General features: G+C 37.3%; 1 protein-coding gene and 1 non-coding gene across 2 annotated transcripts in view; one reads left to right on the top strand and one right to left on the bottom strand.

The window, feature by feature from the left end:
- Nucleotides 1–25,867, bottom strand: part of LOC114153688 (polypeptide N-acetylgalactosaminyltransferase 10-like) — a 56,728-nt gene extending 30,861 nt beyond the window's left edge. The window contains exons 1-4 of the mRNA XM_028032388.1: nt 25,593–25,867; nt 10,927–11,023; nt 8,223–8,361; nt 2,270–2,436 (exon numbers count right to left, since the gene is read on the bottom strand). Coding sequence (XP_027888189.1) covers nt 2,270–2,436; nt 8,223–8,361; nt 10,927–11,023; nt 25,593–25,757 — 568 coding nt within the window. The 5' untranslated portion in view covers nt 25,758–25,867. The remainder of the gene's footprint in view (nt 1–2,269; nt 2,437–8,222; nt 8,362–10,926; nt 11,024–25,592) is intronic.
- trnae-uuc (transfer RNA glutamic acid (anticodon UUC)) lies at nt 17,933–18,004 on the top strand. Its single transcript has one exon. It is a non-coding gene; the product is annotated as a tRNA-Glu (tRNA).
- Nucleotides 25,868–27,111: the final 1,244 nt, after the last annotated feature.

The following is a 27,111-nucleotide window of genomic DNA, read 5'->3' as shown; positions in this document are numbered from 1 at the left end:
TGTACCGCATTGGCTGACAATATCCATCCTGTTATGTGTAACTTTCTTTTGATTCCCACTTCTAGCAGGAAGATGCATCATGCCACAGAGCACAATTTATCTCAGACTGGTTTCCTCAGCAGAACAATGAGTTCACTGTTGTGCAACAGCCTCCATAGTCACCAAGTCTTAATCCACCAGAGCACCTTCGGAATGTGGTGAAAAATTGATGTAAAGCCAACAAATCTGCCCCAGGTGTATGATGCTATCATGCCAAAATGAACCAAAGTATTCATGAAAAGTCATAAACAGATTCAATTGCAGCATACGTTTGCCAGCATTTTGTTTCTGCTTCACTTGGCAGTGGGATGGTTTTGTCTCAAAGCCCTTGATGTTTGTTAACCTCTAAATGAGCCTTAGGCAGTGGAACATTTCATTACAGTCGACAGGACGGGCACTAAACATGTCCTTCAGTAAGAGACGGTGACGGTAAGCGGTAATTAACAAGGTGTAAAACACTTCATTTAGTGCTGTAAGGAATAATAACTGAGAAAATCTGCCTTTAATTCAAGGAGGTGTTAATCGGACATATTGGTTTATTCTGTAAAGGCACAATATTTCAACACTGAGTCAGTTTAAAGGGCAAATTTACTATTGGTCTTTCCAAAACTACTCACCTTTTGAATTTTTCACATTTTGTCAAGGTACAACCAAAACTTCAATTATATTTTCTCGGCGGCAGCTACAACCGATGGAGGCTCTGCCACTTTTTAATTTTAGCCTTGATTGAGGGACAGATAAGCCCTGATCTGCCAAACTCAGGGACTTGTTAAAGACATATGACTGAACAGATTATAAATGTATGGAGGTGCATCACAGGACAGCCGTATGTATCATAATCTGTATGAGACAGAAGTCGAATCCGTAACGATCAGTAATGGTATATCTTGGGAGCACTTAGAACTCTAGCGGCTGCATTTTAAACAAGCTGTGGATGATCTAGGAAGGTTGTACTGACATAAGGGCAGATCAAATTACAGGTAGCAATGACAACTGTGATAAATCACCATCAAAAGTAACTCCAAATTTTAACGGTGGGTTTAATGTATGCAGAAAGAAAGTCTAGTTGTCAAACATTCTGCTGCACCAAGATATTCAGACCACAAAATAGAATTTTGGTTTCCTCCTGCATAAATTGAAGAAAATTGTCCAGGAAATAAGATTTTACATTATTCAAATTCCGTAAAACCGAAACATTCACATATTTCATTAAAAGTAATAAAAAAGCATAACATCATCAACATATTGATCAATGATCTGAAAAGATATGACAATCAAATAATAAATAAAACATGACCAAGAAAACAACTGAGTGAAATTCCATGCTTAGAAGTAACAATGTGAAAACAAAAACCTGACAGAAACTTGTAAAGTAATTGAACAGATTCAAAATATTTTAGCATACATTTGTAAGAATTACATTGATATAGCAAATTTTTCACTTTTGAGGTTCATACATGCTAAGACCTGATTAATGTAACGTAATCTAGCTGAAAATAAAACTATTAGAGGTTCTGAAAGTCTTGAGACTAATGTCCGAGGTTCTCTTTCCATATCTTAGAATTATTCAAGGTACAAGCCTAAATCCTAAAAACTGGGGATCTGTGGCAAGACTTAAAAAGTTATGAGTCCAAAGTTGAACTTTGGACTCAATATGGAGTCAATCTGACTTCAAAAGAAGACGGGGCAAACATTTCAGTCTCTAGAGAAACACACCACAAAAAACTTGCCATTGTAATTGCTATAAAAGGTGGTGCTACAAAGTATTTTCTCAAAAGATTCATACAGATGCATAATAGCCTTTTCAGATTTTCATTTGAACATAATTGTGAGAACTATCAATTCATCCACAGTCCATCCTTGCAAGGTCTCACAGGGGCCGGGTGCCTAGCTCCCTCAGTCAATGAGTGTGAGGAGGGAAAACAGAGAAAAAGCAGAGACACACAGGACAAAAACACACACACACACACACAGACAATCACTACTATGGGCAACTTAGAGAGACCAACTGACATAACAGTTTTTTTTTTTTTTTGGTTGTAAAAAGAACCCAATAACAAACAAGGACAACATGTAAACTCAACATGCAAGACCTTCCTGGTCCAAGGCAACAGCAACCAACTGCAAATCCTGCAGCCCATTTCTAAAAAGTTGCATCTTTCACTTCACAATAATTCATTAGATAGTGCATAGCCTACAAAATCATAATAAAATACACTTGAGAATGTACCTTTGTCGCTGAAGTCATCAACCAGGATGATTTCTGCGATCAGCTCTGGAGGAGAACGGTTGATGACGCTGTGAACGGTCCTCAGCAGAGACGACCAGCCCTCGTTATGAAACGGGATGATGATGCTGGTGTTGGGCAGCTTCTCTGCATACAGCGTCTGTTTGCAACTGCAGACACACACAAAATAAAAATACGCATTTTAGTGTTTTTTTTCTTTTTCTACAGACATCCAGCAAAGGTTATTTTGCTGCTCACCCGGCTCTCCGTCAGATCTGGGGTCACAAAGGTGATGTATTATTCAGAGTTTAAATGGGTGTGCTTGGCTTGTTCACAGCAGCTCTACTCACCAGGCTGGGATCCAGATGCAATCTTCTAAGAAAACTTTATGCAACCCATTTCAGAGAAAATAGTTATTGCAAGGAAACCACTGGGTCACCAAAATAATTTATTTTAAAAAAATATGGATTTATTCCACATAACATTCATTTAAATATGCAAAAAATATTTTAAAACCGCTAGCAATAACTGAGAATTCTATCATGTGTTTCTATCCGCAGCTAACAGAGCGAATAACTGAACATGTTTATTTGTGCAGAACACATGCACCATATATATGCCTGCAATGATTCTGTTTGGACATAACTGGTAAAGAAACAGTTCAGAAACGGATATTATCATTTATTTGGTTTGCAAGTGAATGGCATGTCTAGAATAGGACAATAAGTTAGAGAAACAATGTCTCCTATTAAAAATAACCCATTCAAAAAGGACCCAGATTCTTTTTCTTTTGTTTCTTACAGAATAAGTTTTTAATATTTCTCTAGTTATTGTCATGGTTTTACAAATACACATGGTAATGACAGAGGTAATATATCACCAGATGTTTTGATAAATTACACTTTCAAATGGTGACTAAAGAAAGAGAAAATAATTAGGCCATTGTTGAAATAAACAGTTGAAATATTACAACAGATGAACACTTACGTGGGTATGCATACTAGCAAGACCTTATCACCTCATCATCATTTATCATTTTCTTTCTTCTAAGGGGAAATAAATTTTGGCATGCCTAGTGAAAATTATCCATAACAGCTGCCCAGGTCTAGAATAGTGACCAGTTTTAGTCTCACATCACATTAAGAACAAATGCATGTGTGACGTGGGATCTTCTTTCATTATAGATCAGAAAGTCAATCAAATATCTGACTATAACCAACAACTTAGAAAAATGCCTCAGTTGTTCATGATAGTCAATTCGAAATATTTCTAGGTTAGATTTTGGTGACTTTTAGGGGGCTTTGAGCTTTATGTTTGGAGTTTATTAACAGCAGTTCTAAAATGTAAACAGTCTGTAAAAAATTAAACACATGCCCTAATTAAACAGAGACGACAACAATTAGTAAACCAAAGGCCTTCTGAGTGCTGCACAAAAAGATCTTAGTGATGCCGCAAACGTATTACGACACAGACAGCTTTAATTTCATTACTAGCAGCATGTACAGAGGTTATCAGCCCCAACATGTGCTCCAAACGATGAGAGACAGCGATCTCCTCATAAATTACCCCAGCAGGTGGCTCAACCCCTGCAGAGGTGTTAATCACAGGAGGTGAGTTATGTCCCACCGGAGAAAGTGTCTAGTGAGCTGTGTCAGTCGATAAATACAGGTGTTGAATATCAGCCAGAATGTTCATTCACATACAAACACCAAGAGCTGCAGTGATGGACAGCTGACTGGGTGGTTTACTTAACAAACCTCGTCCAATTCCACGGGCAGACGGAGGTAACGGTTAGAGAGTGTGCTTCCAGTAAAAATCACCAGTTTGCAGAACTCAGATGTGCCAGGTGCAGGTTTGTGTCTGATTGCCTCTGAGTCACCAACAATGAGCTAATCGCAGCGAAGCAGACGGCACCCGCAGGGCAAGCCAGGTGAGATACGGATGTGTGAAAGGTGCAAGGCGACAGCAGATGTTTTTATTTAAAACGTGTTCGTTTTTTATAATGCCATGAGAGCCGCGATAAAACAGGACTGTGGTTGCTACGTCTGATACGGAAAAAGGAACATTTTGCATGGTTGTCAGTGAGAATTCATGTTTGTTCAAGTAATTATAAATAATGCGGTCCTTATCAGTTGACGAAGCAGGTAGTGACAGGAAGGAGCAAACGCAGGCTGAAAACAGGCAGGTCAGCAAAGGAAGCTATAGATGTTCGTTTGAAAAGCACAACTAAAAACAAAGAGAGGTGCTCATGGAGAAAATGACTAACATCTGGCCAGCATAGTTACTAACAATACTGCAGGGTGTCACTTTTTATAGGCTGCGAGTGAATAAAGAGGGGAATAGACCAGATTGTGGCTCTGCAACGAAACTGAAGACGATTTAGAGATTATCTATGCATTAGCTTTTATTGTTTCTCTGGAGCATTCAAGTGTTTGTTAACACAATACCAAGGCAGACAAATATCAGCAACGAACAAGCAAATTTTGTTTCCCATCAATTTGCTAAAAGGTCACTGCTATTTTTAAACCTCCATTCTTTAGAGAGAGAGATTATTACCAACAGGAAAACATTTAAGATGCCAAATCTTCTCCTAGCAAATTCATGCAAGAGCAAACTTCACAATGCTGAGAGAACTGACAGAAAACCCCAAAGCTCAATCTTAGTCTTACTTAGGATGATAAATGTTAAAGCTCAAAACAGAAAATGAAAAAAAAAAACAACTGTTACCAATTCAGGCTTGTTTGGACAGATTAGGTCAAAGTCTGGTTCACATGGCAAGATTTCAGATTTGTCAGTTCAAAACCTGAGAGACCAAACACAATGATAAAAATTCATACATATTACTGGATTATTTGTGTGCAGTCAAACTACAGACACATCACTTTCAAAACAGATTTCACTCGAGAACATTTAGATGTTAGATGGGACATCTCTCAAAACCTCTAGATATCAAACATGACTTCAGAGTAAACAAACATGGCAGACGAGGAAGAAACTGTGGAGATTTTTAACAAAGAAAAAAAACAAAAATATATCTTTGATGTCCACCAGACATTCTGGTGCACTGTGGCAGTTTTATCTTTTCGGTTTTGGATTCCCCTCTGTGTTTCCGCCTTCTCGCTTTCTGATTAGCTTCAACATTCAACAGACTGTTGAATCGTTTGTCCTCAGAGAACACCTCACAGGCTGGAATACCAGGCCAAGACTTAGAGGTCGTAGCATTCTTTCTAGACTAGATCGCTCTTATAAACCCCACACAGAATGAACATCTTCTAAGATAATCTCTAGAGACATCACAGTAATCGGAGCGTCAGAAGGAAAAGATCAGGTCAAAAATCGGCAAAATATCTTCCTGTGTGAACCAAACATTAGTAGAAATGCCTGGTTCACACTTGAGCCAACACTGTTACTGAGCAAACAACAAATCCAAATACATCTGATGAATTGCAGTTTATGCAACCTCCAGTGTATAAAATAAAGATCATTTGGGCATACATTTCCATGGCAACCACTGCCAATTCAAACATAATTTGCTGGAAGCTCACCTTCTCTTCATGCATCTAAACACATCACTCTTCCCCTTCTGAACATGCGGAAATTTATGAAGCGCACAGATTGTTTGCCAGGTGAGCTGAGGGGGGGTGGCGACACCATTCAAGTGTTACAGAGTTTTTCATGTCAGAGGTGTTTGATTAATAGACAGACGACTTGTTTATAAAGGAAAACAGCTCTAAATCAAGGAGAGGCGATGAAGAACAGACGTTTTAGCACAAAGTCTGCTCCTCTCCATCAAAACAGTTCAGGTTTAATGGATGCCACAGTTTACCTGAAAACCTGACAAAAAGAGGATGGACCGTAAAATCACTGTCAAAGAGAGAATAATTTGGTCATATGTAATTTGCTCAGCTGTGTAATACAGCTATTATTCTAAATATGCAGTGCTATTTTTTGGCAGATCGCAAGAGTTTATTTGAAACAGTTGTCACGACGATACATGGTATTTATTTAAGCTCCCTTGCACAATCTACACCATTTACTTTAAACCTAAAAAGTGATACTTTCATTTCTGCCTGTAGCCATCAGGCTATGCAATGTCCAACTCTGAAAGACATTAAACTTAACTTTTCATGCACATACTTGTTTATTTTAATTTATTTATTGAATTTATTTTATATTTTGGTCATATTTAAATTACTAGTAATTTCACATGTTATAAATGCTGTGACACTAATAGCAATATTTATATTTACTTATATTTGACACTTTAGAAGTATTTGACACTCAAGCAATTTCCCCATGTGGTTTGATTACTGATTAGAGAGATTTATATTTGTCTTAAAGGTGATCTGTGATGCTTCCTTGAACAGGTTAAGATACATATATGGGATATGCAAAAAATGTTTATTATGCTTTTTTTGCCTAAAATCATTCTCAGAAAATGAGATTTTATACTGCACAGTTCTGCCTGTCTGTAGCTTCTTTCAGAAGGAGCTGCTTTAGGGCATCTTGTCGCTTTAGATTCCAATAAGCTGCTGCTGGCCACTCCTCCATCTCCATGTTTACACTCATATGTGGAAATGGCTGCAAACACATGCAAAATTATACAACCGAACATCTTCGCAAAGCAGAAGTGGAGCCTCCTGCGCAGCCAACAAGAATGCAGCAAGTTTCAGGATAGTAAGTTGACAACAGAACATTTGTCTTTTCCAGCAGCCATTGTACAATGGTAAAACCAGCATGCTGGAGCTCAGCTTGGGTTGCTAGAAGATGGGATGGGCTTTGCTGGGGTTTCAAGTTGATGTTACATTACTGAGGTTTTTAAAACAGGCTCAGTTTCCAAACACTAAAAAACATGTACTTCATGTGTCTTATTTTTTAAGCATTTCGGCTAATTTTAGAAGCAGTAGAGCACACAGATGGAAGTACAAAGATGTGCTAATGTGAATCTGAAAAAATATGTCCTCTTTAAAAAAGGGTTTCTGTTGTTTTTTTTTTGCATATATATTTGCCAGTTTATAATTGAGCATCCAACCTGCTGCTTACTTAACTTAACTTAGAAACTACAGCATCTACTGTTGGAGTATGTGGAGCAACAAAAGCAAATTTGGTTGCTTTAGTCCTGCTGTTGGAAGACAGGTTAGAGGCTGCCTCACTTTTTATACCTGCATGAATTAACATTGTGTATTACGATATACTGTAGATGAACTTTAGGCCACATCATCCAGTCCACGAATTGAAAGCTTAGGTTTTGTCTCTGGATGTGATCTTGAAAATCTGTAACCTGTTGTATCTCCTGCCTGGACCAGAAGGCCAATTTGGAACAAAAATACTTTCAAGTTGTGTTCAGCATTTGCTTTCAATGCTGCAGCAGTAATAATAACAACTGTTGTAACAGATTGCATTTTCATTAGCAACAAAAACACATCATTCATCTACATCTTGATCTGTTTGAGTTGCAGCATTGATTTTCTTTTTCTAATGTATCTGTCAGCACTAACAGATTATTGCAGGGGAGCTCAGGTCAAGGAACCTCTGCTTTCATGAACACAAATTAAAAAAGAAAACATCCTTTTGGGAAAACCAGTGGCATGGAAGCAGCTATAGTTGCTTTCAAATGAAAGATGATGTGAGGTGAACTGTCAGAGGAAAGGTCTCACAAGAAAAACTGAAAATTGTCCTACAGCAGCATTCAAAGACAGAACCTTCACACAAGAGTCTAGATAATTTTGTCTTTGTGATGGAAACATTTTTACTTTATCTATGCATAAACACATTACCAAACGACCTCCAGATGAGCGGCTGTCATTACGAAGGTGAACCTGTTAGAAATATTCCTCTGTAAAAAACATCATTAGAATGGGAACAAAAAACAAACAACGGGAGGTATTTCAGTGATTCAGTTACTTTGATGCACACCCACTCATACTCTTCCCGTTTTTATTGGTAAGGCACTCACTTTTCGTGGCGGATGTCAGGCAGGGAGCGGTTCAGAGAGATCCGGTTGCTGACATAAATGTTGAAGCCGTTTTCCCGGTAGGCCTGGTCGACCCGGTCAGTTTCTGTCAGAGGGAACGGCTTCCCCTGTTCACCGTTACCTGCAGGACACGTTTTTGCTTTAAATTTTCATAAATTCCCATGACAGTACAATGACAGTACTAGGATCATTGTAGATAAAAGAAAATAGGTGGACATGGAGAAGGAGTAAAGAAAACAACATTTTAATTATGCTTTTTGTCGTGCAAAATTGCAAGTTTTTTGTTGTAAATATGTTAAATGAACCTCAAAATTCCAGCTTTTATTTTCTTTTGCCCCTTTTGACCCTCATAGTGCGTTAAAATAACCATTTTCCTCAGGATTTTATGTTTTCTTTTCAGTATGTTGCTCTTATACAAAATATTTATTTTATATCCCTTTACATTTTCTTTATTAGAAGTCTAATTGGTTTACAATTTAATTTTAAGAAGTAAGATTTTTTCCATCATTTTGTGATCTTTTTCTGTTTCCTTTGAAATTGCCTGAGTCATTATCAGTTCAATTATCATCAGTGCCAGACATAAAGCAAAGAAATTCACGCTTAATGTGAGCAAATTAACTCTGACATATGAATCATTTGGGTGAAGAAAGCTTCCTAAACCACATCTCTACCCTTTTTACTGTTCAACTGCTTAAGATTTTAGTTAAATTTGACTTATGTATTCTTCATTTTTAAAATCACACTTCCCAATATGTTGTGGTGTGAAATGACTCAGAAAAGCCATCAAGAAAACTCTTCACAAAGTCTGTAGAATGATTTATCGGGATCATCTGCAAAGACAGCAGGAAACTCTGGAGTCAAATACAGTATGTAAAAAATAAGTAAAAGGGAATATTTTTGTGGTTTTTTTTAGTACACATAATTTGGTCAACCTGAAAATATTATTTTAGTTCTGGTGTTTAGTAAGTCTGCATGGTGATATAGAGTTTGTTGTATTTTAAACTAATCCAAAAGATCCAAACTGTGTACAGTACTGGGAAGTACTGTGACAAACACAATTCAAACTTAACATTTGTTTCACTTTTTATCTCAAAGTTCTGTGAAGTCTAAACTCAGGCTATAATTCTGGTATTTTAAGGACTTCACTGAAAACAATAATTCAGATGAGTAAGATTTCACACATTAAAATTGTTCATTATAAATCATATGACACTAATACTTACAATATGTAATGCAAACATATGTTACAACAGGGTAAAGTAACTCTAGTGGCAATATGTAGTGTTTACTGTAGACAGAAGCAACATTAGAACAACAAAGCTTGTGTAAAAACATGATGTCTCACTTTAACATAAAACCATACATTTGAGGTGTATTTTTGGTTAAAATATCTCTGTTCTTTATTCAGTGAAGTTTTTTCAAAATGCATAGAGTATTTGGAAATTTTACTAAAAAAAAAGATTTGGAAAAATAAGAATATTACTCAAGTAAAAATCAAATGCACAATATAAGTAACACTACACTAAAAACTTTTTTCTTTTTTTTGAAGTTACTCAAGTACAAGTTATTATCCACCTCTGGTTCCAACCTGTGTCTCTTAGTTAAACAGAATTCTGAAAAAAGTTATATTTAGTCATTGTTTAATTTTTAACAGCAATTTGTAGTCAAAATAACAGCCATTTATGATGAAAATATTTTAGAACTATTTTCTTTCTTTTTTTTGTGAATGTGTATACAGTGGATCATCTGTAATCAAGAGGATTAGCATCACAACAGCCTGCAAATATCTTAATTGATACCTCAAATAGTTGAGATATAAATATAACAACTGCCTCTTTGAACAGTTATGAACTCCAAATATTCCTAACCACAGAAGGCAACATTCTGAGTCTTTCATTTGTCCTTTTTTGGAGCTACAGCCAATCAGTGCGAAGAAAAATGAAAGATGTTCCTGGATTGGTTGTTGTAGAAATGTCAGCATTTGCAAAACAACCAAGCTATTTGCCTTTTCTTTTGAACATAACAAAACTGGATAGGCAAATTTTCTGTGAATAATTTGGAGCTGAATACTGAGTCGTGAATTATTCTTGAACTTGGCAGGAATTACAGAATAAGATACTTGAATTGTTTGTTCAATGTCTGCATCTCTTGAGTTTTAGATGTTCCATTGTTTTAACATAACATCAAAATGTTCAAATTTTCTCCTCAGCTACTTTCATATCTCTGTAGGAGCCTACTGATTACACTTTTTTTCTTAAAAAACATCAAAAACATGAAAGATTTTCCCCTAGCACAATTGGCTAGTTTTTCTACATCTGCCTTTTGTCAAACAAATTCCTGAGTACTGACTTATTTAAAGGAAGCACTGTGCAATATTTTAGTCTTAGACCTTTTCCTTAAAAAGTCCAGGTAATTTTCCATCCAAAGTTTCTCCCAAAACTACACAAAAGCCAATTAAATCCTTTCACTTGTTTCTAACTCAACGCCAGGGGCAGAATCAATGCTTATTGTAGAAGATTAAGTGTGTTTAATTATGAACTCAGGGCGCTACAAGCCATATTGATTCATGCTGGTTATGTGGTAGAAAATCCACTTGGAGGAAATTAAGGAAAGAAGTCGGGGAAAAATAGAAAAGCAGTGAATGTCTGTGTGGCCTGAACAGATTCAGCAACGAGTTTGGCCCTACCGATCCGAGCCGCGTCTCTCCTTATCGCTTCATAGTCGTGCCAGTCGACTCGCCGCACACCGTCAGCTCCTACCTGAACCACCTTCTGGCTGAACCCCTACAGGAGCAGAAACAAGAAAAAAAAATCACCAAGATATAGACTGAAATGAATTTTTTATTTCAGGTTACATTATCTTTTTCAGATATTGAAAACTTCTTTAAACAAAGCAGGCACATCTGCAGACACCCTTTAAATCCTCATCAGCTTTCTGTTCTAGCTGCCATCCAGAACCCTCCATTATTTTTTATGCTACTGACAGCTGTGGGTTTACACAAAGGAAAGGCAAAGAAATCTTGCTCTTTATTTGTTTGACACACAGCAAAATGACATTCACTCTCATCTCTATGGTGAACACACACTCATCACCACGAGCCTTTATTCTCCGCCGTGCATTAAAATGCACAAGCAGCCGTTTATGAAATTCTCTCCCGCCTGCTTTAGAAATGACTTTCGGTGGCTCGAGATGTTATAGGATCACAGCACAATGGTAAATTAATTAGCTCCATGGGAGGACGCAATTAGAGGAACGTTGTTAATACAATAAACACGGCTGACTGTGTGGAATACTGTTAACCGGGCTGCTGGCTGATAGCGCTGCACAGTCAAACAAGCGGCGCTGGCGAGCCGTGGGACCGTGTAAAGTGTCTGCAGCAGCTGTTCTGCAATTTTTCTCTGTTTGCTTCTGTTCTGCCTCACAATGGCTCCAGGAGAAAGACCAATCAGCCAAGGAGGGAGACACTCCATAGAACAATAAATCATTTAGTCAGTGGTGCGTTCCACATTTTATACTCAAGAGAAATTATATTTTAACTGAGAGATGCTTTTTGATGATTGTGCAAATTGATCAATTGTAGATTCATTCATCACAAAATGCTCAAAGACAAAGAAATAAAAAATAAATAGGAACCAGAATATACTTTATTGATCCCCAAGAAAAACTGCTTTATTTTAACAGCCTACTCTCATTCAGGGCAGCATCTCGTTGGGGATGGCATGATTGCATTGTAGTTTCTCAACTTTACAGTAAAAAAAGATTTTGTTTTAATTTGCTCTCAGATCATATTTTGTTTGGTTTATTTAGAAATCAGTGCATACAATTTGTTTTGATTCCCTGTTGTTTCTGTTTAACATGTAAAAATGTTATTAAGGAAAATAGTTTGGTGATACCAATATATGTTAACTGTATTCTGTCCTCAGTTTAAACAAAATCATTCAAAGAAAAAAAAAAAACACCTAAAGGTAAAACGTTTGATGATTTATTCTACTTAAATAATAAACATATGTGTTGGTATCAACTCTTCACCCTACTTTCTCTCCACTTTACTACTAGAGCCTAAAATATGTTCAAAAAATAATAACTATCCAATTATTTATAGTTATTCATAGTCAAAAAAAACCTATTCTTGCACAAGTAGAATATCTTTATAGTCATGTGATTAACTATGAAATAGTCCTTCTGAAAAGGCTCAAGCCAGGCTTTATTCACTGCTTTGTTGTTTACCTTCAAAGAAAAGCATACAAGCATTATTGCTTTCTATCAAAACAGTCTTTCAAATGGAGTGTTGCTTACAGAGCAGTTTTCAGAATCACTGTAATCTTTGGGGTGAAAGGTCAACTCCAGTCAAAGAGAGCCCAGCAGGCTCCAGAACTGCCTCATCCAGAGCCCATCCGCTACATAATTGTGATTCCACAGACTCAGAGCTTGCACAGCGTTGGGTGTGAGTGCCTCTCTACACACAGAGAGACAAAGAAGTTTAGAAAAGCCAGTTCTGTTTAAGAAAAACATCTAGGGCAGTCAAACAGTGGATAGCGGAGAACAAGCACAAAGTTATTTTCTCTGAAAGAATCCTCTCTCTGATTGCTTGTGTCTCATCCAAGATTTACCAATTCTGGTCAAGAGAAACTCCTTGAATGAAGAGAGTGATCAAAACTTCCTGAGAGAGCAACTTCTTCCAACATCCCCTAATCATTGGGTATTGAGCTGTGTATCTCCAAGCATGGTGGTGTAACAAAGCTGCAACACACTGATCAACTCCATGCCTGGCCTCTATTGTTTACAAAATCAACACCGTTAGAGAAATTGCAGTATTTTGTAAGTGTTTAAGTAACAAAATCAAAACCTATTAAGTTGCGTACATTATAATCATAATTTTATATGAGATAAAATCCAAAAAGCAAGTGAGAGAAAATTAAATGTCACCACAACTTGCAGCCAAACATGTTACACCACCTGTCTATGATGCTGCCATTATGCAACCTCCCTATGGTGCCGCATTGACTCACCAATGCCAATCTTAAAAAATGTTTTCAAAGCACAATTCTAACAATATTCAACAAATGTAGAGATCAAATCAACACCTTAAGCTTGTTTTTGTTTCATAAACATTTTGAAATCTTTTAGAAGCATCTCAGGGTAAAAGTAGAGGAGTATGAGAAATGTGCTGAAAGAGACAGAAAGGAACGCATGGACCAATGTATTCATTTAATGAAAAGAAAGAAGAAAAACCATCAGGGAGATCAATGCCTGTCTGGACTGGAGAAGAGATGTCTCAAGCTAAAAACTTTTAAAGCTGACTACCTATCCCATGTTTCTCAATTTGAGAAATACAAACTGTCACAAGAAAATGAAATGCACAAATTCATTAAGTGCAAGATAAACTTCGGAATAGACCCATCTGAACCTTTATTCAGTTTTATGTCTTTGAAATAATTGAAAAGACAGATTGTGTTCACAGCCAAGGACATTTTCGAAAATTCTTGTCACTGGAACCAGTGGAAGTTAATATTTCAACAAAACAATCAAAATGAGCAGCTTTTCTTGCATTGATTCATTTTTATTCTGCATAGTTGATAGTCTGTGACATTTGAGAATAAACTTTCCCTTCTTTATGTCTGGCCTGCGCCACATTTCTAACAAACTAGGGACATTTTGGGACCCAATGAAGCATTTTGGTTGTTAAATTTCTTGTTTTCTTTTTGCAAACTGGCCTCAAGGTGTGAAGCTGCTGTTGGTCGATTTGTGTAAAGCTGACACAGATTTTTCTAATTCAGATGAATCAGTTCTCTTCTTCAAATTTGTGCTTTTGAAACTGGATGAGTCCTCTGATATCTCTTCTGAACTGCAATAATGAGGCCATTATAGCAAAAGAAATTAGCTTTTCAGATGCTTGGTGCATTGCGTACTTGCTGACAACAATCTTTTATTGACTAAGATTTTCAAAATGATCTTTTTTTTTTTGCAAGTAGCTCCATTAGCAGTTGATGGAAAAATAGTCATTCTTGTTTCTGTTTGGTCTGAGGCATCATAGTCTGTCCTAACTTTAGTTCTCTTCCCATTTAATTCCTAATGTTTTTTATTATTATTATTCATATAACTTTCATCCAGAAGCCAAAGAAATCAGAGTTTCACACTTCTTTAAAGAACAGTACTACAGCAGGGACTGCCTTTGTAAAAAAAAAAAAAAAAAATCATGATTACAACTCAAATGCAGGAAAGGTGGGCTGCACAGTGATGCAGTTGGTAGCACTGTTGCCTTGCAGCAAGAAGGTCCTGGGTTCAATTCCCGGCCTGGGGTCTTTCTGCATGGAGTTTGCATGTTCTCCCTGTGTATGCATAGGTTTTCTCCGGGTACTCCGACTCTCAGGTTAAATGCAGGAAAGGATTTATATCAATAGATAAGTAGACTTTCATCTTCCCTTCCTGCTGCTGCTATTACCTTCGTCAGCCTTGGCATTAACAGGTCTTCCCAGGAGAACTCTCCATCTCATCATGGAGGTTTTTCTAGGCCAGAAGAGACAAACAGTCCAGAGCAACAGAAAGTTTTCATGACAGTTGGAACAGAAAGTATATTGTTACTGCTTCCATATGTTTAAGAGCGACAGCAGCAGCCAGGTGCTACCATAAAAGCAGGATATTCCCCCTGGTTTGCTCCTGGTGAAGGTCTGAAAACCTTCAGCATAGAGTTTAAAGAAGCAACACATTCTATCCTAAATCTCAACATTTATTACATGTTAAGCTGGTGCGGTTTGGTTTACACTGCAGTGTGTCAAATGAACCAAACCCTTTGAAAAACCTTTTTCCTTCCTTCACTTGTGGTGATGCTGCACCAAGAACCACTGAAGGAAACAACATGGAAACTTCTGAAGAAGACACTTAGTTCAACTTGCTTCTTTCTGAAACGCAAACAAAAATGCATGAGAATTTAATGGTTGTACATTTTCTCTTTTGTCTTTGGCAAAGGTCATTCCTCCAGCTAGCGCTAATTGCACATTTGTTTTGGTTGTATATACCAATCTTGTCTTTTCTTGCTTTTGGAGGGGTTTCTGATCTGCTTGGCATTAAAATATCTATTTGAATTGCAGCAGAGTGACTTTGACCGAACCATGACCTGGGTTTTTAGGCATACCAAAATTTAACACCAACTGAAGCAAACAATACAGTCAAGGAAAACGAACTACAGTTAGGTCAAAGTGGACTTAGTAAGGCTAGGATGAATGCACCTTAAAGTACATCATCTCACAGAGAGAGATTATATACAAGTGGAAAACATGAAGGACAGTGAGAAATCTTCCAGTGGACATCCCGGCAGATTTATCTTTAGATCAGATGGTGCAGTATTTAGAAAACAAGCAAAAAAAAAACCAAACAATGAATTCAGATTGACTACAGAGGATTTGGTTAACATGGTAAATGTCAACATTCAGGACATCTGTCTTGTAATGAACGTGACGGTGGGATGATTGAAAGAGACTAACAGTTATATTAACACCAGGGAGGTGTTATATTAAAAACACTTCCCTGGGAAGCCTTATCTGTATAACTTACCGCTTTTCAGCTTTTAGAGCAGATTCTATCAATCTCCCAATTATATCAGCAGTAGATCTCTAAAAACCCAAAGCTGAAAACTTCCTTTCTGACGGGGGCGACGATGACTTCAGACTTGTTGATCCTTATCCTCATCCAGGAAACAAAATAAAGTTACTTAATAAACTTCTTTATTGTTCCATTGCCAGAACACGAATACAGATAGGAATCTATTTTAGATCAACTTTTTTTTTTTTGCTGCTTTTGGTGGGTCAAGTAGAGTGTGAGTCCATCTGTGTATTTTCCAAATGAATGGAAGTGATGCTACGCCAACACATTTGCTTCTAATTAAAATTTCAGCCGCTGTGGATGTTTTATTCCACTGAGGCTTTCCACTCCAACCAGACCTTGAGCAACAGAACACAGAGAATAAAAGACTATAGCTGATTCTGAAAGCTTCAGAGTAACTCTTATTTTTATACTGTTTTTTGCACAAGTCTCTATGCTTTGCGCGAGTGGGCCGAGGCTGTGAAAAACAGCATGAGAGAAAAGATGCTGGTGATTAAAACAGAGTCTTTTTTCCCCGTCTGGCCCAACGTACCCCCTCCATAACCCCCCCTCTCACACATACAGTCACACAAGTGAGTAGCCAGCAGTTGTAGAGGACCTTGCAGAGAACAAACAGCCAAGGGAATATAACTCCCAGAAAAGCTGTCTTAATAACTCAACACTAATATGCAAGAAATGAAGCCGGACACCGCATTAACCCAGCTTTCTGCTGGAACATCCATTTCTTTCCTACCACATAGACCCGTGCATTCACTCTGTTTTACTTTTTTTCCAGTTCCGCTGAATTCTGCTCTGTTCAGTTTAGATTTAAGGTGAAGCTTAAGGCTGAAAGTTTTAAGGGTTATTAAATTATGGGCACATATATTGCCAAGTTTTCTCAATGCCAGCATAAAAAGACCAATTTAATGGAGCAAGCCTCTGCAGTACGGTGAGAACAACAAATACTGTGTGCAAAGAGCTAGAACTTCAACTTTTTAATATTTAAATAATACATTGAAATGTGTCATTTGATGCTCTGCCCCGTTGGCATAAGAGGGTCAAATGTTTAAATCTGTAAAACAAAGGAATTTGAAAGGGTGAGAAGAAAATGAAAAACGTATGAGCAAATCCGAAATTCCAAAAAGATTCAACTTGAATAATAAGAACCATAGTAAAGTGGACAAAACAATAACACAAAAAAAGTGAAAATAAATCTGTAAAAGTTCAAACTCAGAATAAGACTTCTGTATGGAGGAAACTTTATCTTCACTTTTTAATTCAAATATTTTATATTTTTTAAACGTAAAGACCAACTCTTTCAACTTTCCTTTTTTTTTCATTTTAAAGACCCTTTAACTGTCATGATGATGCCAGTGCTCTCATGGCCTTATTGGATAATGCAAGTGTTTTCATGGGGACACTTAAGGGATTAAATGTATATTTTTTAGCAACGTTTTTGGACTTATTTAGCTCAATTCCTTTCTTTACAGCTTCATAAATTAATTATAAAATCATCTTTGTTTACATCTTTGCTTTCTAAAATCAGTCTTATGTCTAATTATGGAAGGTAAAATGGAATATTTTCTGTTTTAAAATGTATTTCCACCTCAGTCAGTGAAGGATCCAGGATTTATTCCAAAATTGAGGCCTTTATATGGAAAATACATTTTCCTGCCAACATAAAGTTGTTTTTCTTAATATACAATGAAGCTGCAGAACTGCTGCATTCCAAAGTTTTTCCTGAGAAAAACTCCTGTATGTTAGTTAATGTCTTAAAACTGCAAGATACAAAAATATTAATTTTAAAGCTCCAAGAAATTTTAAAAGTACATTTTGAATATGTATTCACCCATAAAGATTATCCACCAGTAACTTAAAAGGTCAAAATTTTCACTTTATTGGTTGCTGGAAGAGGCCCCATCCAAATGTCAACTTCACAGCAACTTTACTCTCCTAGAATAAAATGAGAAACAAATTAACCTCTATTATAAGTTACATTTACAAGCAAATAACAATTGTAGAATAAACATGTAGGAATATTTAGCAACTGTTAACTTTAAGTTAGAAAAACAGGTTTATTATTGACCTTAAAAATACAGTTACTAATATATAAATCCCATATGGTCTAGCGGTTAGGATTCCTGGTTTTCACCCAGGCGGCCCGGGTTCGACTCCCGGTATGGGAAGACTATATTTGGGGTGCTGTGGTGGCGCAGGGGCAAAGAATGACCCACATTGAGGCCTTAGTCCTTGTAGCGGTGGTCGTAGGTTTGATTCCCGGCCTGGTGACATTTGCTGCATGTCTTCCCCCTCTCTGATTTTTCTGTCAAACTACTTTCAAATAAAGGCCACTAGAGCCAACAAAACCTTTAAAAAATATACGTAAGAAGAACCTCTTCTTTGTCACTTCTAATATTAATTTCAAATTACTATAATACATGAGGCTTCCCAAAAGAGGCTCCATCCCTGAGCCAGCCCTAACCTGTCGCACAGGAACAGATTTGTAAAGGTCTTCAGTGCCCAGAAATAAAAAGAACTCCCTGTACAATGAGTGGAAATGCCACGTTAACATCTACAACAGCACCTTTTCAGCAAAGACTTGCCACATTTTGCTTTGATACGTTAACTTTTTTTCCCTTTCTTCTTTTGACGTGTTCCAGCTTAACAGAGACAGGGAAATACGAGAAGACGATGTGATCGGTGACAAATGGCAGCGACCCTCACAGGTCAAATTTGTCCTTTTTAAACTTTTTGCTGCACCACCTGACCAACTTTAACAAAGGAGGTTAAAATGTCGAAAGTTGTTGTTTTTTTCTTTTGCTATGGTTAAATGAAATAATTTATGTAAATGCTATCACTTTTCTGGCTGCCTTTATATCTGTCTTGTCCTAGTACATTATACATTGTACTATAACAGTGTACATTGTTATAGTACAATGTGAGCAAAACATTATACAGGCCATACTTCTCCTTAACTGATAGGTTACTTATGAACTGGAATGTATTGTTTCATTTGTATTGTAACTGTACAAATGAAAATATGTAAGGTCCAGAAAGTAAGTGTACGGTTCATGAAAAAAAACATAAGTTGTGAAATGTGGCCAGTTGGTTCTATGAAATAAGTCTTGGAAAATAACCTCCAACTTTTGAAAAAGATGTAGACTCTGCTAAATAATGTAAATCTTCCCACAAGCTCCCAGGAAGTAATCACTGAGCTCCAGAAAGTTCTGTACTGTAATGTATATCTTCTGGAATGAAACCTATTATTGAAAGTAATCTGAAAGTTCTGTAATTAAACTGTGAGTTTAAAAAAGTTCTAGAAAGTAACTTGCAAATTAAATGCAGGATCTATTGCTATCCACATGTTGTATTTTATCATTTGTGACCTGTATTTTTATTGTGAACATTGGTAAATTTGATCAAATTGAATGTTTTGTCGTTGCAAAGCCTCAACCAAAGCAACTCTAACATCATGGTTGTAACATGGAAACAGGTGGAATGTTTCCTCTAAGATTCTCCTTCTCAAGTATAGTATCATTCGTATAGCAGTAACGATTAGATAAATCACAGGTTCATCTGCAAAAATGAGAGCTTCACTCCAGTGTGTGGTGAACATGGCCCAAAATCAAGCACTTCTATAACTATTTACTTTCCAACCTTGATATTTGGTGAAGAATCATAGATCACGACAAACAGAACCAGAATGAGCTCTGCCTTAAGAGTTGAAGCGCTCCATCATCAGTAGTTTGGATTAGAAGTTCTGCTTCTCCACATCCAAAGGAATCAGCTGTGGTGGTTTGAACATCTGACCAGGATCTCTCTGGGAGGACGGCCCAGGACAGACCCGGATCTCATCAATGTCAAAGTATCTACTTTAGCCTCTGACCACTTTAGATGGGTGTTTCTCTGCCACAGTCCTCTGGGCTTCCATCTCTTACATGTTTTGCATGTTTCCTTTCTGCCTGCCACACTTCTGCCTTCTGCAGCACATGGTAGCAAGCTGGAGGTAGAGCAATCATTTGAATCAGGTGTGCTGGAGAAGAATCCATCTCAAACATGAAGGACTGTGGGCACCAAGGTCCAGGAGTGAGAAACATTGCCTTAGGTGTTAGAGCAGCAGAAGGATTTGATGACTGGCTGGATGGATCTAAAGTAAGAAAACGACACAAGCTAAAGAAAGAAAGAGAGATGTCTACATTTTACCAAGTCTTGTTTGGCAGGGGGAAAAGAGCAAAACCGTGCATTTGATAAAAAACAGATCTGAGCATTTGTTCTCTGCGGACCAAAGAGTTCGACCACCGTGGGTCAACACCACCTGTCTGTTCTCTTTTTTCCATGCTAAAAGTGAAAGCCTTCAGAAGGCTGGACTCAGAGGAGATTTTTTTTTTCCCCCTCCATCTTCTTCTTCTTTTCTGTTTTTCGTTAGATCACAGAACCCCAGGGAGACAATTACCTGCTTTTCCTGTTTTTATCTCACCTTCTGCTCCCGTCTTCTTCCACTTTCCGACACTTCACAGACAAGTCAATTTTGCTGGGAGCTGAGAGCATCCTTTTGCTTTGTCCAGGAATGCAAAAACTTGTGTGCACAAAAATACCCATTTCTACCTCAGTCCAGGGAATGAATCAATATCCTAGCTGAGTGTGAGCAGCAGCTGCAACTCCAACTTTAAATGTAGTCCTCATCCTTAGTTGAGGACTAAGAATGACATTCATAAACAACATAGTTTGTATGACATTTACTCCAAATGATTTAGTATTTATTTCAAATTTATATACCAGAAAATCTGCAGCAAGTATATTAGATGTAAATTATAAATTGCATAAACAAGAAATGTTACATTTAATGTAATTTATGCTGAAAAAGCTTTTAAATATAAAGAATGCCAAAGATATAGTTTCTTAGTTCAACTGCAAGTAAAAAATATTTTTTTTTTACTATTGGTACTGAATGTTCTAGAATATTTTTTACTTGTCAACACCAATGGCAATAACTTTCTAGTCAATTTTTGTGATTTACTGCAACTGGGGTCTAGAACCTGGTTATTCACAAGACTCTTACTAAACTCTGTTTGATGACAATGACAAAATATCAGCATGGATGACTTGAGATGAGACTGTCAAAGATGGTGGTGGCAGCATCAGGGTAAGGGAATTCTTTCTTATCAGTGTCACTTGTACTCAGCATGAAATGGATCTAATAATGAAAAAGAGGACTGATGGAAGTTGGATTTAGTTTTAGCATTTAAAAGTCAGGCTGACTTTAAGTAAATTTGTGGCCAGTACTTAAAAGGTGTGTCCATTTCAGGAAACAATCTGATTTCAAGGATCTCCAACAATTCTCCCAAGGAGAAATGCCAAATATCCAGTCAAATTTAGCCCAGAATGTTGCTGATAGCTTCAAAAAGCATAAATATGGAATGTAACCTCTGAGGGACATTTAGAAATGAAAATTCTAAAGTTGGAACACCAAGCTTATAAAACATCACAATCAATAACATTTGGCTACTTTTTCTTTCCCTGTGATTTATGAGCAGCAGGGCAGATCCTTTAAAGATTATGATCATAAGTTAAGTTATCCAGTTTGTTTTGTCCAAACACACTCACATCAAAGCTGAATGCAAATTCTGAAAGATGACATATGATGTTTTTAAATCTTTTGCTTTGAGGCCGAGCATTGGCTAACATTTCTGTGGGCTGTTTTCACAAGTTCTCAGCCCTGAATATGCAGACAGAGTCACTTCAAGTTGACAAAACAGCTAACATGTTGCAAAACACTTTCCATCTTTACCAGACTCAGAGCAACAGTGAGAACTTTTTTTGTATTTTCTGGCTGGCTACGGATCAGAACCTCTAAACCCAGCTCACAGCTGCACAAACCCGTCACAATGTGTGTAAACCTCACAAAGATTCCCGTTCTCTTCCTAGCTCCAGGCTGCAGAAAACCCTGCAGAGAAAAGCAGTGCAGTAACTCCACTGTAAGGGCCATTATTTCCAAAAACGAGCCATTATGCAGAATCCTGCTGAGCTGCAGAGTGGACAGAGGACCCAACAGAGACTGCAACTTGTGAAAACTTCAACCTCTCTCCCAGAAAGTGATGGATTAAAACCTATGAGTTTTAGAAAACATGCAAAAAACACACAAGCACGCGGGAGGTTTTGATGCCTCTTATCTGAAACAAGAAAGCTCCGATTTGGAGAAACTTTCACAGAAAAATTCTCTTTCCCATCATCAGTGGGAACACCGCAAAGTTACAACCCGTTACTAAATCCATTAGCCTAAAATAATTATTGTGTGACATTGTTTTGTGATTTAGATTGTCTCCTCTGACAGCCACATGTCCATAAACAAGTATCCACTGAGTTGCCTTGACTGAAGGTCTGTGCAAACAAATGCAATAAACACACCTCTGGCTAAAACAAGCAGAATCTCTTCTGGTACTGGAGAATATCAACACTGAATGATATCAAGGTTTACTGCTTATAAAAGGTTAGAGAGATGTAATAATCTAGAGCAGCGCCGCATCCAATAAAAACACAAATAAAATGCACAAATGCCCTATAATTTTCATTTAGGACATATTTATTATTAAACCTCACTGCTAAGCAGTTTTCATGTGCAGAAATGTGAAATACTACCTGAAACATTATGTGTGAAGTAAGAGATGGACATGCCAAAAAACTGCCACATATAATATGTTAAAAATAAGAGATTCCTGTCAGAAGTTTCCTTCATGGGCATCATGTCATATTTGTTTGGGACTTTTGCTAATTTTGTTGTTTTTTTTTTTTAACCATTGCTTTTCCAGGCTGAAATGACACAAAATACAAACATTTTAATTTAGTGTGAATTTTTATAATTGCATAATTAGGCTCAAATATTCACAAATCTTACAGTACACCAATTTAATTGCTTGTTAGAACAAATTGTACATCTTACCAATCACATGGCAGCAACTGAGTACATTCAGGCGTCTAGAGGTCGTGACCTCAGAATGGGGAGAAAAAGAAGATACAAGTGACTTTGAACATGACAGGGTTGTTGGTGTCAGGAGGACCAACATGGTGTGAGTGTTTCAAACACTGTTGGTCTGTCGGGATTTTCAAACACAACCATCCCTCCCTGGTTTCCAGAGATAAAGAAAACCAGGTGAGGAGCAGGTGTGTTGCCTGAAATGCCTTGTTGGTGTCAAAGGTCAGAGAAAAAAGGGAGACTGGTTACAGATGATAGAAAAGCCACTACAGCTTTTTAAACCAGTTTATGCAGAATATCTGCTACTGCAAATGTTTTCAACATATTTTTTGAATTTATGCCATAAGCAATAAAAGTGGTTCTGAGGGCAAAGGGAGAGTCCAACATAACACTGTGTACCTAATAAAGTGGCCAGCACATTCATCTTTAAATGTTCAAATTAAAGTTCATTTGATTTGGGTCGTTTCCTGGACTTTCAGAGAGCCATGGCAAGGGATAATTATTTCCCTTATTATTAATTTATTATATTAATTCATAAGGGAAATAATTATCTATTTCCCTTATGAATTAATTAAAGAACTGAATTGATATTAAAATGTAATTGATTGCAAAATGTGTCAGAATGTTGCTTTGGACCGTTTTCTGTGTCCAAAGTTTTTGATCTGAGTTGAAATGAAAGAGTTTAAAATGTATCTCCCTCCTTCAACCTTCCCCTCCCTTTGTGCATATACAACAGCACCTCAGCACTATGCTGCCACCACCATGCTTGACAGTTGTAGTTCCAAAATTTGAAACTCTCAACTTGGGCCCTCCAAACGTAGATATAAGCACAGAAAATTTCCATCCAGCTTAAAGGTGCCAATATAATGCCTTCTAGAACTTTCATCATAACTAGATTAAATGTTTAGGTAAGTATATAATCGATTAGCTAACATCAACATTCGATTCAAACTTCTGCCTCTAACTTGATTATTGGACTTTAAAATCAACAGGAGGCCGAAGATGAGTGGATGATTATGATCGTGTTCTTTGTAGTAGAGATGTGAATGGAGAAAATAGTTAATAAACTGTTAGTCAAAGCTGAAAAGATCGTTTGTTCTCGCTAATTCAAACTACTGCAATCTATACTCTGCAACAATCAGAACAAACCTGAATAAAAGTCCCATTTTAAGAAATTTTCTTTCTTAGTGTCTGTGAGTCTTTTTAAATTCTGCTTTATCTAACACGTCAGTGAGAGAGCTCATCCTGTTTGTGTTTTATTCAAACCTGTTTCAGCAGCAGCTGAAGAGAAAACCAGCTAAAATGTCTCTAACTAGACTGTATGTGGGAGAACCAGAATGGGATTACAGTATAGACTTTTATCTGCTTCAGTGAAGCAACAGGAGGCAGAGAAGCAGCTCAGAAGGCAAATCTTCCCAACATCATCCAAACAGCCTGTCACTTTTGTCCCACAATGACACCCTCCTTCATCAGTCTGACAAAACATTTCTCTCTTTGCCCTTTTCTCATCTTAAGCAAACAAAACACAAAGGAAAAGACAAATGAAGACTTGACGTAATTTTATGGTTTATCGTAACAAAGAGGAAGCTGAGCTCTAAACAGACGTTCTCAAGTTTTATTTTTACTTAAAACAAAGATTGAAATCATCAAAACTGTTGGTTTATTTTGCTCTGTTTAGACTTTTTCTAACAGTATGTCTGGTTTGTTTTTAGAGTGCATGTCTGGTATTACATGCTGACAGTCAGTTTTGCACAAGAAGATGCTGCAGATGACATCTGACTGCAATAGTTAATGTAGTTTTCATAGCCTGTGATCTGCTGAGCTGGTTATAATTAATAGCACATCTCCACCTGGATGTTTTAGAACTGATTTATGATGCATTTATTAAATATTGACATATTAATAGTTTTAGTCGAACCTCTTTTTCAGATTTGCTTTTACTCTACAGACTTCGGTCCTGAGAGAAAGGAGGCACTATTGATTGGAAAAAGCTTTTCTGAAGACAGCTGAGAGTGTTGATGATTTTAAAAGCATAAAACATCTTTCTACTTTGGTTTCAAAAAACATTTGTCTGATTTTAAGTAAGCTTGCCTTCGTCTGGTTGTATTTCATTCCTTTGGTGAAAGTTCATTTTTTCAGAGAATTCTAGCATCTAAATGTTTCTAAATGGTTCTTATCTTTTTGTATGATATATTTCATTCTATTTATCTACTAAAATTGTGTTATGTCTCAAATTCAGTTTTTGTATTTGTTTATTTTTTTTTCTCTATTTGTTGATTCCTCATTGTTAGTATGCTTGTTCCTTTGCTTTACCTTCTGTAAAAGTGATTTTTGTTACATTTGAATGTATGCAAAATGGTAAATAGATCTGACTGATTGACAATCAATCAATCAGTTAGAAATGCTAACTGACTGATTAGAAATGCTAGTTAGAAATGTTCAAGCTCGAACCCTGGAGGGAACCTGATCTAATCCCGTCTGGATCTGAGAATCCTGCTTAAAATGAATGATGAGTGAAGTTGCGCTTTTATTATTTCTCAATTTACAGAAGCAAATCATGCTGAATATTCGTGTCTGGACATGCTGGTTCTTCTGTGAAACTCCTTGCGCTCTCCAACGTGCTGAAACTGTACCGAGAACTTTCCAAGGTCCTAATTCTGCATTTCTTAGCTCTAGTCTATCAGCGTAAAGGTGCTCGGTTAAAAAACTCAGCTGTGGTTTCTATTTGCTTTCAGTCGCACATGTGTGGATTTTCTCAGCCAGTTTGTTATTATGGTCATTTTAACAGAAAACCGCCGCCTTACCTGAAGCAGCGCTGAGATCCGGCTCGGTCCGTCCGCTGAGCCCGCGGAGCCGCTGTCCAGCACGCGGTCCCGGTACAAAGACCATAGGCCGACGTTGGGGAAGAAAAGAGCCGCGGCGAGCAGCAGCCCGGTGACCTGCAGCAGCCTCTTCTCCTTCCGCCGCATTTCGCTCTCTCTGTCCGGGGAGGAAGAACTAAACAAGCTGCCGGAATCCTGACGGAGCTCCGCTCCAGCCGGAGACAACTTTCACTCCGACTGACGGAGGAGCGGCTGCTCTAAAAGCTACGTCAATATTATGAGTGACGTCAGACCCGGATCAGACTTTCAAAATAAAACACTGAAAGTGCTCATGACTTAAGTCAAAAACTTTGTTTCGGTTTTAACAAACAAATGAATTAGTAAATGGGTAAATTTTATAATTATTATTATTAATAGTATGTGATCAAGTTTATAATTATTAAGTCGGCATATGGCACAGTTGGTAGCACTGTTGCCTTGCAACAAGAATTGCCCTGGGTTCAAATCTCAGCGTGGAAACTTCCTTCCACAGTCCAAAAACATGATTATTAGGTTGTTGGTCTCTGCAAATTGTGACCCTGCAAAGATAACTGTCAAATATGGAAGTAAAACAGTTTGACGGGGCAGTACCATGTCTTTACCGGGCACATAGTGTCATTTAATAGCACAATCAAGTGTTACCTTCAGTCAGGGGCGCCCTAAAGGGGTAAAAGTTAGGGCAAATCCAAACTTGTCCTCACCCCCTGTCGGTCAAGGGGACTCTCCACAAAATAGTTTTTGGGGGTTTTTTTTCTTCATAGAAATAGAAAAAAATGGGGGCCTTGTCAATTACAAAATTAATTATATTGTATTTTTTAAAATTGTTTTTATCAGTAAAAAATAAATGTTACCACTCCCAGACCAAAAAAACACACATTCAAATTTACACTGAACCCCCCCTTGAATCTGCATGAAATGGTTCCTTCCTGCTTAGCGGTTACGGTGTTCAGCAGCAGGCAGTAGAAGACAAGAACGACTGTGGCAGTTACTATGCTGCCAGGAAAAATAATGAAGTTAGGTTTTCAAAAGGAGAGAAAGAGAAAAAACAAGAGTGTCAATTTGTAGCCCAGTTTTTCTCCAAGAGATGTGGGTTGACTGTGTGAGATTGTCAACCATTTAGTATGGTAGCTTAGCTACAAACTGTTTCCCTCCATTTCACTAGCATTTAAAGAACGAAGGAAAAAAAATCTACCAACATTTTTTACCTGTACCTTTGACCACACTTAACAACAGATGAGTCAGTCAGCAGCAGGTCTAATCCCCATATCAGAATAATCCTTCCTCCCTGTCCCAGTGAAAACGGTGAGCAACGGTGAGTGTTCAAGACAAGCTAGTTAGCATCATTCCAGGGAGTCTATGTAGATTTTTCCTGTCTCACTGCTCTTTTTACAATTACACAACAAAACAATATATTTATTAGTGACAGAAATTCAAACAATATTTATAAAATTATAATAAAAAA

Source organism: Xiphophorus couchianus, chromosome 11, assembly GCF_001444195.1.
Source record: "Xiphophorus couchianus chromosome 11, X_couchianus-1.0, whole genome shotgun sequence".
NCBI lineage: Eukaryota > Metazoa > Chordata > Actinopteri > Cyprinodontiformes > Poeciliidae > Xiphophorus > Xiphophorus couchianus.
Note: the sequence above shows the minus strand (reverse complement) of the source record. Positions and strands in the feature narration are given on the sequence as shown.